This window comes from Lynx rufus, unplaced genomic scaffold (genome assembly GCF_022079265.1).
Source record: "Lynx rufus isolate CCGP_SWC_20201006 ecotype Redwood Valley unplaced genomic scaffold, mLynRuf1.p SCAF_9, whole genome shotgun sequence".
In the NCBI taxonomy this organism is placed as follows: Eukaryota; Metazoa; Chordata; class Mammalia; order Carnivora; family Felidae; genus Lynx; species Lynx rufus.
The window spans coordinates 65,630,390-65,644,598 of record NW_025814897.1 but is presented as its reverse complement, the minus strand read 5'-3'; the positions used below and the strand labels follow the sequence as shown (position 1 = coordinate 65,644,598).

The following is a 14,209-nucleotide window of genomic DNA, read 5'->3' as shown; positions in this document are numbered from 1 at the left end:
GGAGAAACTCTGATCTAAAGGACTTGAGAGACAAGGTCATCCTGTTGGTTTGAGGGATGATGATAAGGACTTTGGCTGGTCATCCAGGTCAAGGCAGTTTGGATTTGATGAGCTTGGAATAAATGTTCTTCCTGCCCCCATCTGAGCAGTGATGCTCTGGTCCTGTTTCCCACTATCAGGAAGATTGTGTCCTGGCATTCTTGATTCCTTGATCCACCCACCTCATCAATACAGAATATATTTTGGAGGGAGACCAAGAAGTACTGAGTCTCTCTTGACTCCTCTCTAAGTGCCTAGAGTAGGGTAGGCTGGATGCCAGGTTTGATACTTGGCTTCTTGAGGCAGGGTTGCTGGGCCAGCTCTGCTTAGTCAGGACTCTGGAATGGAGACAAGTCATATTCATAGCATGACTGTGTTACAGGAAAACTCCGCTCAATTGCTGGGGACTCTGCGTGGTGCTCGGAATCACTTCATCCAGTCCCAAATCCTTTCTTGACCCATTCTTGACTCAAGTTCAAGAGATTCACGTTGCTCCCATGGCACCCTTCCTTCACATCTCTTCCCTCCCCCTACCTCTGTTGAATGCATTTCCTAAATTCATTGTGGTTTTTCATGATAATAATAAATAGATCCCCCAGTCTGGGGGATTTGAGGGGGGTAACTGTAGATTCCCCCAGTTTGGGGGAAACTGAGAATTCTGTAAGCATATAGGGATTACTTTTTCTTTTGTGTTCCATCCTAGGAAAGCTTACACTGTCAGTGGCCTTGTTTCTAATCATATGGCTCTTTATTCTGCCTGCTCCCTGAGAAGTGGTATTTGAACTCCTCCCGGGTGTGAGGCACATCCAGGCATCTGCAGGGCTCAGCAGTCACTAGGCTCCATTCTGGTGCTGACCAGGGAAAAGAGGAGTGAGGCCTGTTCTCTTCATGTATGCTACCCCCAGCACAGCCTAATGCTGGTCACTGGTGCGTAGGTCCCACGTCCCAGACAGGGGCATTGATGTGGCAGGGAGGATATGGAAAGACAAGGAAAAGAGGAGCAGAGGGCTGTATTCACTCACAGTGCCCACAGATCCGTTGCAGGCTTGAGCCAGGACTGACCTGGCTCATGATGTTATTGGAGTGTAGCAACGTCCAGGTATGGTTGTAGGGAAAGAGGTAGGCAGGTATGGCTATGGGTAGGAGTTGCTTTTATGGGCAGGGACTGTGCTGTCAACTTCCCGAGGTTTGCTTGTAGTGACAGTACAGTGCCTACTGCCAGGGTTTTAAGAATTGGTCCTGAAAAGCAAAAACTCCCCACCCTCACCCCTAGGCCCAGGCTGCTGTCAGGCCTTTCACACCTCCCTATGTCATAGCAGGAGGGCTTATTCCAAAAGGGGAGTGAAGATCAATCTGTTTTTCCAGGTCAGCAGTAGAGGAATTAGAGTGACACTGTAATGAGAGCAGTACGTTGAGCAGATCGTTACCGAAATCTCACTACTTGACTGACAGTGTTCTGGTGTGGGGGTTATCTGTGGACCGGATGGTAGACCTGCCCTGAAAGAGCGGTGCATGGTAGAGTGATTGAGAGGGAAGCCTGGGAGCGCCTTGCTCCTTATAGTTCATCAGTGTTCCTCCATGCCCATCCCACAGAGTGGTCTTCAGGGAGCATTGCTAATGGGACAGACTGGTGACCTCTGAAAGCCTTTCCTACCTTGAACTGTGTATCTCCGGGGCTTTCACGGCAGAGGAACTGGAGCCAAGGAACGACGCCTGGTGTTGGCTTTGTCCTCTGGCTGGGTGCAGGCAGGGGTAGCTGAGCCAGTCTTGTGCAATCTCTGAATTTATAAAGCAGAGGCCAGACAAGGCTGAGCTGAAGTGGGGGTGGGGGTGGGGGGGTTCGCTTCTGGTTTTGGAGCCGGGATCTGTTTGTAGCCTCCCCACTGCAGACGGGCAGCTGTATGACTCATGGGCTAAAGGGCCAGGCAGAAGCCATTCTCTTTGGTTCACAGGAATTCTGCTTGTTTATTTGTGAGTGCATGTGTTTCCTCCTTCCCTTCTCCCCGTCTCTAACTTCTCCCCCTCTGCAGGAGATCTACCCAAGGAGAATCCATACGAGGATGTGGACTTAAAGAGCCGAAGAGCAGGACGAAAATCCCAGCAACTGTCTGAAAACTCCTTGGACTCTTTGCACAGGATGTGGGGTCCTCAGGACAGGAAGTACAACAACCCACCCACTCAGGTAACTGCAGCCCTGACTTGAGCCAGTGCGAGGGCCACAGGAGAGGCCTGTCCCACCAGGGTTTGGGCCCACTTCCACTCACGCTCTTTCCCTCATAGTGCTTGACAAAGGAGGTGACCTCAGGAAAGGCCTCTGCATGCAGGGACTAATGTCAGAAACCTCACGGGGAAGTGAGGCATGCCCTTGGGGCACCCTGCCCCATGCTCTTCCCTTCACTGCTTGAGCTCTGAGCTGCAACACCAAGGCATGAGCCTCTGCCGCCTCCTGTCTTATCATTGTTCCTGCTCCCCTTCTGTGGGTAACAGAAAGATGGGGGCCCCGGTTGGAGTCCTGATATTCTGCAGCTCTGGCAGAAATGATCTCAGTACTGGCATTTGGGGGCCAGGCATAGGCCCAAGAACCAGATTTGGAGAGCTAGACGCGTGTCTACCAGACCTTGAGCCACTTGTGTTGGAGGAAATAAGAATGAATCTTTAAGGACTGATAGAAGGCAGAATGAGAAAAAAGATGGAGTCAAAGGAGGCCCTTAGACTCTAGCTCATTCTGGCCTTATCTGGGGTGGACAAGAAGCAGGAGAATGGACCTACCCAGGCAATTCGAATTTTCTTTGCAAATGGAGGGACCTGGATATTTTGTAACATTGGCTAGAGAATACAGAAATTTCTTCTGGTTTTGGAACGATGTAATCATTTTTATACAAGAGTCACCTTTCTAATGTGCTGTATTCAAACAGGCTTCCACTGAACTTATGTTGCCAGACTGGTTGGGTGGGAAGAGGGCCTTGGGGGACGGGAGGAAGGAGGACTTAACTGAAGAGTGATGAGAGGGAATTCCAGATGCAGACAGTGGGTAAGAGGCAGGCTGAGTTGGCAGGGGTGCTGCCTTTCTAGCAGTGAGCTGGGTCTGCGAAGAGTAAGGTGCCCTGTTGGGAGGAGTGTTGGTCTAGATGGAGAGAGTAGATCAGGGCCAGGGAGGGGCAGCTGGGTGAAGGCAACTGGCTATGAGGCCCACCTTGCCAGGCTTTGATAGATAGTGAGAGCCCAGAGCCCTTCTGTTTTTCTTGGAAGAAGTAAGCAGGACCAGGCTGTCATGTGGATTATGGCCCCTGCTAAAGAAGCCTTTTAGGGCTGGATTGGGGGCTCGGGGTTGGTGGGAGGTTGGGGTGGGGGGAGACTAGCTCCATCAGCCAGGCTGAATAATGAGCAAAGTCTAAGCCTTGCCCCAAAGCTCACAAGGAGCCCCCAGAATTCCTGCTTGGCCTTATCTTTTCACTCAGATGAGAGCCCAGTTTTCTTAGCCTGTGCTTTCTTTTTTTCTGGCAGAGGTGGTTCAGCTTCCTTTGTAGAAGCATGTATCTAATCTAGCCCTGACCTGCTGATTAGCAGCTGAGGTCTTAAAAGAGGAAACCCAGGCAGAGGGAAATTCCAGGATGGGATTCGGGGGAGCCAGGGATGCCAGCCAAGGCATGTGGTGAACCCCTCTCCCATGTCTTCTCTCCCATGCCAGCTGTCCCTGAAACCCAACAGCCAGTCCCTGCGCAGTGGGAACTGGTCAGAAAGGAAGAGCCACCGGCTGCCACGATTACCCAAAAGGCACAGCCATGACGACATGCTGCTGCTGGCTCAGCTGAGCCTGCCGTCTTCACCCTCTAGCCTTAATGAGGACAGCCTCAGCACCACAAGTGAGCTGCTGTCCAGCCGAAGGGCCCGCCGCATTCCCAAGGTAGCCTCCCCAGAGGAGCCAACCAGGGCTGGGCAGGTGGGTGGGCAGGTGGGCAGCTCTTCCCTCCCTCCCTCCCTCTCTTCCTCTCTTCCTTCCTTCCTTCCTTCCTTCCTTCCTTCCTTCCTTCCTTCCTTCCTTCCTTCCTTCCTTTCTTCCCTTCCTAATCTGGGGCTACTTCCTCAATTCTCCTTGAATAAATTCTGGGTCCTCACACTGGCCCTTTCTCTTTCATCTGGTTAATTCTCTATCTTATTACCAAAGATGCATTAACGAGTAATGAATGAGTGCACAGATATTAGGGCAAGGACAGGCTAGCCTCTCCCCCACCCAGGGAGCACTCTATGCCATTGAATGAATGGAAACCAGTCCTTTAGGAGACTCCCCATTAGTGAGTGTGGGGTGTGCATTTGGAGATCTCTGCACACATTAAACACTTCCAGGCTTTGAAGGACCTAGGACTCAAACAAGAGTCTTCCTTTCTCTGACTCTCAGAATTGAGAGTTTTCAGCAATGATTTGCACACACAGGCAGTCAGACCCAAATCCCCAGCCCAAAGCTGCAGGATTTAGCCAAATGGTATTTTTAGCTTGCAAACAATGCTTGGGTATATTGGGAATTTAGCTCCTTCCTGTCGGGGCCCCAGGTTATAGCCTAGAGGGAAAGGCTCGAATCTTTGTTCCTGTTATTATGTCTGAGGAGCTCTTTGTCTCCTTTGGTTCAGTGACTCTGGGGACCCAGAAGCTCCCATCCTGTCTAGTTTGATCACAGTTCCTTCCTCTAGGGAGCTAAGTTTAACATTGTTGCACATTGGGGCAGGAGACCAGTTAGGGGATGAGGTAAAGAGCAACCAGACAGTCTGCACTCAGGGTCAGTGCAGCAGGGAGACCGGGACCGGGCCCAGTGTCAGGAGGGCAGAAAGCTTGCACCTGAGGGAATGAATGGGCTACTAATCAGCCTTCTTGGAAGTAGGGGCAACTGGTTACCTCACCAGGGTTACCTCACCCTCCCTGCTTTTCTCACCCAGCTTGTCCAAAGAATTAACTCCATCTACAACGCCAAGAGGGGAAAGAAGAGGTTAAAAAAGCTGTCTATGTCCAGCATTGAGACAGCATCACTGAGAGGTAGGCCTTGATATCTGAGCTGGTTCAGGTATCTGGGGCCCTTGGACGTTAGGAATGGGGAGAGGCACGGACTTGCCTCAATTTACCCTTCTTTGGGCTGATCACAGGATTCTGCTGCCTTCTAGGAGGGTAGAGTCCTGCCAAGAAGTAGCACATAGAAGGGGAGGGCCAAAGAGGGAAGGAAGCCATGGGATGGGTTAGTTCAGGCTTTGGGCTGCACGGCCCTGATTAGGGAGGTGGGTGTGGGAGTCTGCTTCTGGCAAAAGGAAAGGCCGGGCTTATAGAGCTCTGTGGTCTGTTTCCCATTTCAAATATTCGCGTCCTGGAGGCAAGCCCTGTGTTCCAGACCTATAGGCCTCTCTTCTGGTTCAGCCTCCAGCTCAGCCTTCAGCAGCTTTCCCCAGATCAGGACTGGGTGGAGAGGGGTTTGTATAGCAGTTAGCACCTTCAGTTTGAACTCAGGGGACCCTGGGCCCATAGAAGCCCAGACTAGGTATGATCCATCCCTTGTGAGGATAGCTGGGAGGGGGGCATGGAGAACATTGGCTGTGGGGCGGTGGCTCAGCAAGCGTGCACTCCTGCTGTTACTTTTCCAGATGAGAATAGTGAGAGCGAGAGCGACTCTGACGACAGGTTCAAAGGTGAGGTGTGGCTCCCCAAGAACACGGAACCCCTTCCCAGCCCTCTCTGTAGGGACTCGCCCCCCTCCCTCTACACATATAGTTCCAACGTCCCCATTTGGCCTGCTTTGGAGAGGCAACAGGCAGGCAGGATAGCAGCCAACAGAGCAAGGAACTATAGGGGAGCCTCTCCTACTGCGTGCAAGGCAGCCCTGCCAAGTTGAACTCAGACAGCCCTCTTCACCTGGACTTCCACAAGGTGTCGTCCCCGAGAGTTAGGTGCTAGATTTGCCTGGTAAATGCTGCAAATCTGGAGGTTTAGAGGTGGGTTTAGAAGATTGCAAGTACCTCTTCTGGCTTAAGAAACGTGCCACGGTCTGAGGAAAACTGGTCCTCTGGAGGCCCCAACGCCACTCACCCCCCATATCCATAGAGAGGAGGCCTGCCACCTCCCTGAAAAGGTTTTGGGAACTTCCTGTTCCGGAAGCCTTGGACAAATGTCTGTTCTTTCTCTACTGGGAAACCTGCCTAGACTTTCCTGGATGGTTATAGTATGTGGAACCTAGCTCCTTCCTTCCCTTCTCTACTGGTTCCCCCAGGCATGTGGGCAAGTGGACTTTGGGTCAGGAAACTGGGACAAAGGGTCCAGGTCCAAGGACTCATAGAGGGGTCCAGGATGAAGCCTCCATGGAGGTCCACGTTTTCTCATGTTGACACTAGGCAGAGGTAGGTAGGCGCAGTGATACACGCCTGGGTTTGCTGGGCTCAAGCAGTCTTGCCAGCCCCAGCCCAGCCTCCAGAGGCTCCAGTAGTAGCTCCCTGAGGCAGGGTAGGGCCTTTGCACAGGCGTAGATACATTGCTCCTGCCACTTCTCCCCCAAAACCTGCCTGGACAGGGCATCAGACCAGGCTCCCGCACTTAGAGGTGGTCCACAGAGGCAGAGCCTGAGAGGGAGGCTGATGTGGAATCTGTGAGGGTCCAGCCTGCCTGTCCCCTGACCTGTGACCTGCCCCCAGCCCACACACAGCGCCTAGTCCACATCCAGTCGATGCTGAAGCGTGCGCCCAGCTATCGGACCCTGGAGCTGGAACTGCTCGAGTGGCAAGAGCGGGAGCTTTTTGAGTACTTTGTGGTGGTGTCCCTCAAGAAGAAGCCATCTCGAAACACCTACCTCCCTGAAGTCTCCTACCAGTTTCCCAAGGTGAGGCCATCTCTCCCTCCTCCCATCCCCTCCTCTAGCACCTTCTTCCTGGCCCATCTGTGCAGCAAGAGAGATCCTGGTCCTGCTGCAGTCACTCCCCTCACTGCGACAGCCCTGAGCATAGATCCTGCTAGCCAGCAGGGAACAGAGGGCTTCAGGGGGTGTGGGTTTGGGTCAGTGCTTGTTCAGAGCATGAGGGTGGAGAGAACACCTCCCAGTCTGCTTGGAATGAAATCCAAATTTTTTATAAGGTTGGCAAAGGGCCTGAGGAAGGGCCCCCAGGTACTTCTACTATTTTCTTTTTTTTTAAACCATTTTATTGAGACCTAATTCACATACTGTATAATTCAGCCAGTTAAAGTATACAGTCAATGACTTTTAGTATATTCAGAGTTGTACAATTAGAACATTTTTATCACCTCAAAAAGAAACCCTGTACCAATGAGTTGTCCCTCCCCATCCCCTACCTACCTTCCCTCTTACCACACCTTCTCTGCCCATCACCAGCCAGCCAACCTGGCCTCCTTTCTCTCTGCCTCTGCCTGGAATGTTCTTTCTTCAGCTCTGCACATGGCTGCCAGCTCTTTTTCATTCCTCATTCTCTGCCCATATAGTACCTCTTCCAGGAGATCTTTCCAAATACCTAAGATATCCCTTCCCCTGCCTGGTTCTGTCTGTCATATCTCCCTATTTATTTCCTTTGCAGCACCCTCTGAAATTTTGTTGTTGAGTATCTCACCCTCCTGACTAGAATGTGCAGGGACAGGGACCTTGCCCATGTTGTTTTCCATCAGTAGCCCCAGAGCATGACACAGGGCCAGGTGCCACAGAAAAGCGCTCATTTGGCACATATTGAATGAATAAATGATGACTCAGCCCACACCCAGACCTCGCTGTAAGAATCGGGAATGGGAACAGGATTGCTGAGAAGCAGAAGCATGCCAGTTGGTAGGATGCCATCTAGAGCTCTCAGGGGAGGAGACGCTTCTCAGCCACCCCCCACCACCTCCAGGATCCACGTCTTCTCTTGTCTATCTCTCCCTATATTTCTCTCCCCATAGCTGGACCGACCCACCAAGCAGATGCGGGAGGCAGAGGAGAGGCTCAAGGCCATTCCCCAGTTTTGTTTCCCTGATGCCAAGGACTGGCTTCCTGTGTCAGAGTATAGCAGGTGAGGCCTGGCCTGGTCTGGCTGGAGGCAGGAGGGGGCAGAATCTCCTTTACCTCCATAGCAGGGGCAACTGCAAGGGGCACACCCAAGTCCCAGCCTGCTCTCTTACAGCAACCTAGCCCTTCACCCCTCCTTGGGAGGGCATTCCCTCTTCTTGGGTGCTATTTCCTGGGTCCTCTGATGCTTCCCTGATGCCAGACCCCTCCCTATTCCAGTGAGACTTTCTCTTTCATGCTGACTGGGGAAGATGGCAGCAGACGCTTTGGCTACTGCAGGCGCTTACTGGTGAGTAGGGCCATTCAGTCCTTGTGGGGCTGGGCCACATGTGTGTGTAAGTGTGTGTGCATGCATCTTCTTCAACTCTAGCTTGTATGAGAGCCTACATTCTGCTTCCTCGTATGCTCCATGATGCCACTGCAGAGCACACGTGCACACACACACACACACAGTCTCACACACTCACAAGGAGGAGGCACTCCTGGGATGGCAGGACTCAGAATGACCCCTTTGATCAGGCCCCAGGATCTAAGATAATCTGCAATAAGAAGAGAGAGTGAATCACCTTCTACTGGGCTGTCATATGTTTTTAACTTTCCTACACTTTTTCTTCCCATTCATTTCCCTCGGGCTTCTGGGCTCTGATTGCTGATGCTAGATTGAAGGATCATATCACTTCAGCAGTATGTGTGTGCATCAGACAGGGGTGGAGGACAACCTTCCTCATGCCCATACTGGCCAGCCTGATGTGAGGAAGAATCCTGTCTGTGGTCTGATAGTGTTGGAGGCTGAGGAGGGACAGAGCAGTACCTTCCCTGGGATTCTGGGAGAGATGCCTTGAACACAGGAGAAAGGGAAGGTTTTGAAAATATAAGCATGTTATATAGAGAGAAGCCCTTCCCCAAACCCCTTCCCGTAGTTCTGAGAAATAGACTGAGGTAAGGTAAAGAGAGTCCTGTTACACTCCTCCCTGAAGTTCACTAGGGATGTTGTTGGTTTGGGGTGTCAGCAGTGTTTAAGGGTCCCCATGCCTTAGTGGGACAAGGACTCACTAGATGCCAGTCCTAGGCAAAGGTAATGTATAGGAGGGACCCCAAACGATGGATTCTGGGTCATTCATTCATTCATTCATTCCGAAACACGTGCCATACTCCTGTTGAGGGTCAGGCAGCATGTTAAAGGCACAAAAAGATGAGTTAGACGTGAATCCAACCCAATCCTCAAGGAATTTTAGATAGTCTAGTAGAGGAGGTAGAACTTTCAACATAGAAGGGAAGACAAAGGGAATGAATTATTATTTAGGACCTATTATGTTCTAGGCTAGGTGCTTTAAGTATGTCATCTTTTTTGATCCTTTTAATAGTCCATGAGGTATTATTATGTCAGCTCTATAGATTAAGAAATGGAATGACTTGCCCAGGGTCACACAGCCAGTGAGAGACAGAGCCAGGATTGACCCTAAGTTCTTGAATACCAAGTCTGATATTCTTGGATCACCCCAAAGGGTAGTCCGGGGGGAAGGGATATTTGAATATTGAATGCCCAGTGAGTAGGGCTAAGGGAATGTGGAGCAGTATGGATGCCAGGTGGGGAGCCAGGCAGAGTCCAGCATGCCCCAGGTTCACCTGGGCCTGGAGAGGAATGTTCCAAAGGCTGCCTTTGCAGGAATAGTGATGGAGCAGAGCCTCTCCTTTGCAGCGGGCCTGCTGCCCCCAGGGAAGAGCGTGTTTGTCCTGGCGTGCTCAGAGAGGGCCTGGGCTGGGTCCCTGCCAAGGGGGCTGGCACTAGCTCGGCATTCCTGTAGATTGGACACAATGATTCTAACCCAAATCCCACATACTTGATTTAATCACTTGGGGCTTTAGGGGAGGCGGGGGAGAGGGAAAGAGAGAGGAGTGAGTTTCAGGCCTAATATGGACAAAAACAGATTCTGCCTTCTCTTTAGATCTGTGACGTGTGGCCAGCAGGTTTGGAAACTGAAATAGACCCATCTGCATTTGCTTAGCAGCCTGCATGAGGGGCCAGCACCTGCTGCTCTGCTCCCTCCCTACTTGGCCTTGCCAGGCACTCAGGCCTCTGAGCCAGAGGCAGCCGCAGAGTCCTGCCAGCCCCTGGCTGGAGAAGTAGACTCCTGTGGACTCATCCCAGCCTGCATTTGGGGTCTCCAGGTCCGGGGAGCTCTTAATGCACATCTCCTCCAGCCAGTCACCTTTTCAGTCTCCTTTTTCCTTCGTTCACCGCTGGTAGCATACCTCTATTGTGTCTTTGTGTCCCTTTCCCTTCTATCCTGTCAGAAGGCAGCATGCTTTAGAGATAAGACAGCAAATCAGAGGCCAAAAGAGACTCCTGGCTCCATGACTTTTAGATGCATGCCCTTGGGCAATGGCTTAATATTTTTGTAACTCAGTTTACTCATCTATAAAATGCAGATGATAGTGCCTGAGTCACAAGGTATTGTCAGGTACCAAGCCCAGGATTCACATATGGTAAATATTCAGTAAATAGTACTTTACTGCCCTTATCTATTTTCAGTTTGCCTTACTAGAATGGGGTGGATCAAGGAAGGAAGGAAAGGGGAATCTAGAATAGGAATGTTTTAGAATGTCCCCTGTGAGCCGCAGAGGACTACACGGCTTGCTCCTCAGAATGTACACAAGTCCCTCTCGTTATCATTGCATCCTCTGGATTCCCAGCCTTAGAGATGTAAATCTATGAGTCACCCTAAAGCTTCTGCCATACTGCTTAATCCTTTGCCAGTCTCTGTCTGTGTCCTCCTGGAAGGAGCTTAGCAGGAGTCTGGCACCTTGGGCTGGAAGACCCAGCAGAGGCTGAAGCCTGCCCCCCAAGAGTGTCAGCCTTTCCAGACCTGGGGCCTGGTTGAGTAGAGGTTTAGTGGGGTCTTGGAGTCTTCCACTAGGAGAGCAGTCCTTAGTCTTCAGTTCCCAAGGAAAAGCAGCCAGATGTGGTCATCATGCATTCTCTGTATCTGTCTCTCTCTCCTCTGCCTCGTCCCGACCCAGCCAAGTGGGAAAGGGCCTCGGCTGCCAGAAGTATACTGTGTCATCAGCCGCCTTGGCTGCTTCGGCTTGTTTTCCAAGGTAAGAGGGCTCCGGCTTACTTCCCTCCCCTTTCCCCCAGCGGACAGCTCCCTTAGGAGTATCAGCAGCCAGCTTAGATGAGAAAACCACCTGTGTGTGTGAGTGAGTGAGCTCGAGAGAAAGAGAATGCAAGAGCAATAGAGCAGGCTCTCTGACTCCTTCCTGTTCTCAAGCCTGACTTCCCAGCTGTCCAGCTGGCATCTCCCCAGCTCCTTGTACCAGCCTGGTCTGCCAGTGTCATAGCTGTCCCTAGGCCATGGGAAGAGCCAGAGTCCTTGGGGAAGCAAAGTGCCCAGGGACCCAACTCCCAAGTGGTGTTTCCTTTGCCCAGCTCCTGGGTGTGAGGCAAGGATGAGTTAATGAGCAGAGCAGTCATTGAGTGCAAGGGAACCAGGAAGGGTAGAGTGTAAATCTGCTGGTGAGACAGTCCTCCTGTCCCCCAGCTTTTGGCCCCAGCTGGTCAGATGCCAGGCCACCCTCTTCTCTGCCCAGGAGGTAGGGAAAGGGCAGTGCCCTGATACCCTTCCTTTTTGGACTGCTGGTGGTGGGTACAGGTCCTCGATGAGGTGGAGCGCCGGCGTGGGATCTCTGCCGCCTTGGTCTATCCCTTCATGAGAAGTCTCATGGAGTCGCCCTTCCCTGCCCCCGGGAAGACCATCAAAGTGAAGACATTTCTTCCAGGTGCTGGCAATGAGGTAGGGATTTCTGCTGCCTGTTCTCTCACACGATGGATGGGGGCTGGAGCAAGGCCTGCTGAGCCAATGCTGCAGTCCCCAGGAGGGGCAGAGCATGGCCCCTTCCTTGCTCTCCATGTGTGTGCACCTAATCAGTAGGGACTGGAGAAGTGAATGACAGAACTGTAATTGGGGCCCAACTCCCTGCAGCTGCAAGGGGGCCTTCCCTGACCTGCTTGGACTCCACTGCATTCCACCTGCCCTCCTTTAATTCATTCATCAGGGATTTCCTGGTAATGTTTTCTCACAGTCAGGGATCGCGCCACACCTGGGAGCAGTCATGAAGTTGACGTGGGACACAGCTCTGAGCTTGTGGGGTTCGTAATCTAGTGGGAGAGACCAATAGTAAATACATACACATGCGTTTAAATAGAGAGTTTCTAAAGTGTTAAGTGCCAAGTGCAAGCACAGGAGTGAGAGTGTGTAACAGGGGATCTGCTTTAGGTTTGGGGGGCTAGGGAAGGCCTCCTCTGAAGAAGCGACTAAGGTGAGTAGAGTCAGCTAAATGAAGTGGAGGAGGGAGACTGAAAGAGAAGGGTGTGGATGGGAGGTTATTCCAGGTAGAGAGGGAATGGCGCGGGCAAAGGCTTATGTTGGGAAAGTGACAAGGAACTGAAAACAGGTCGAGATGGTCTAAAGGGTGGTGAGCAGGGTGTGATAGGAAGCAAGGGCCACGTCACAGTGTGCCTGCTAGGCCAAGGTGAGGATTTTGGATGTCATCTAAAGCAGGGTTATAAGATCTGAGATGTTCTTCTAAAAGCTCACTCTGGCTGCTATGGAGATCATGGATGGGAGTGAAAACAGGGAGACCAGCTAAGCTCCTGTATAGTATTACAGGCAAGAGATGATAGTAGCTAGGATTAAGGTGTGGTAGAAAAATGAGGAGAAGTAGGTGGAGTTGAGATGTGTTTTAGAATTACGACCAGTTTGAGTGGAAATAAATGTTAGGGAGATTTTAAGGCTAACTCCCAGCTTTCTCGCTTGAGTGACAGGGTAGATGATGGAGTGCTGCCTGTAGGGGGAGCAGGCTCTGAAGAGGAAGAGGAGGAAGTGGATCTTGTATGTGTTGTTTAAGATACCTGTGAGGCACCCGAGAGAAGATCCTCCTCAGACCTGGGGAACTCCAACATTTAGGGGTCCTGCAGCGGAAGAGTAGCCACCCTCAGGAGTGAGAAGACAGGAAGAATAGCAGGCCGTGGCTTGGAAGCCAAGAAGGGGGCATCTCCAGAAGGAAGGGGTGATCAGGTGAGGTCAGGGTGAGGAATGGCAAGATGCCATGAGGAATGGCAATGACAAGAGTGGATTTCAGTGGAGCTGGGGCCAGGGACCCAGACGCCTGAGTGGATTGAGTAGAGAAGTGAATTGGAGTGAGAAAGTGGGAATAGACTGCATGGACGTCTCTTCAAGACGCTTGGTGATGAAGAGAACTAGGGAAGGGGACAGTCAGTGGTTGAAAGGGGGCTCCAGATGGTTGTCTTGAGGCTGGTGGGAATGGCCCAGCTGAGGCAGAGGTGAAAGAAGCAGGGAGGGAGAGGACCCTCTGTCGCCCAGGAGGTGGCAGGGCTGTGGGATCCGGGGAGGGACTGACTTTCATTAGGAGAAATAGGCACTTCCTTGTGGGTTGGCAGGAAGGGCCATGGCTCATAGATTTTGGATTCTCCTCTGGCGGCTTCGGTTTTCTCAAAATGGAAAAGAAGGCCATTTGAGAGTGAGAGGTGGGTGCTGGGTTCTAGCAGAGGGAAGAAGATATGGCTTAGTTGCTGCAGAGTGGGAGAGGGTCTGACTGTAGAAACACAGGGTACTGCCGGTGGCTCAAATGCCATTTCAGGGCTTTCTCTTGGCCTCTTTTCAACCACCCTCGTTTGGAGGGACTTTAGGCTTCTTGAGGGGTCTGGCGCAAGATGGCCAGCCTTGCCCTGATGGGAGATCCCAGCAGCCTGCCTGAGAGCCCTTCGGGATGACCCCACCCTCACCAGCCTCATTTCTCAGCACTCTGACTTGAATTGCTTACTGTCGCTGAACCCTGCTTCCTTTTGCCTTGAACACTCTTCCCTTCTCTCATTAGACGGCCCAAGTGAAGTATCTTGTGCTCTGAGCCACTGCCCTGACCCCTTCCTGTCTCAGCTGGGGTCTCGCCCTTCCTCTGGGCCCTCTGGGCCCCCGTACAGATGTGAAGCGTAGCTTCCTCCATTCTGACACCAATCTCACAGCTGTGGTTGTTTAGACTCAGTCAGCCCCGCTGGACTGTGACCCTCGAGGGCAGGGGTGAGTGAGAGGAGGCCCAGGCCCCATGAGCTGCTTTTGTGCATTCTCACACCCTGGA

At 52.0% G+C, this 14,209-nt stretch overlaps 1 protein-coding gene across 1 annotated transcript in view; it reads left to right on the top strand.

Moving 5' to 3' along the window:
• Window positions 1-14,209, top strand: part of DENND2B (DENN domain containing 2B) — a 108,745-nt gene that overhangs the window by 84,525 nt on the left and 10,011 nt on the right. Inside the window, exons 5-13 of the mRNA XM_047072147.1 lie at window positions 2,070-2,221; window positions 3,728-3,943; window positions 4,968-5,064; window positions 5,661-5,705; window positions 6,702-6,886; window positions 7,948-8,057; window positions 8,273-8,342; window positions 11,075-11,152; window positions 11,707-11,847. Of these exons, the coding sequence (XP_046928103.1) occupies window positions 2,070-2,221; window positions 3,728-3,943; window positions 4,968-5,064; window positions 5,661-5,705; window positions 6,702-6,886; window positions 7,948-8,057; window positions 8,273-8,342; window positions 11,075-11,152; window positions 11,707-11,847 (1,094 nt within the window). The remainder of the gene's footprint in view (window positions 1-2,069; window positions 2,222-3,727; window positions 3,944-4,967; window positions 5,065-5,660; window positions 5,706-6,701; window positions 6,887-7,947; window positions 8,058-8,272; window positions 8,343-11,074; window positions 11,153-11,706; window positions 11,848-14,209) is intronic.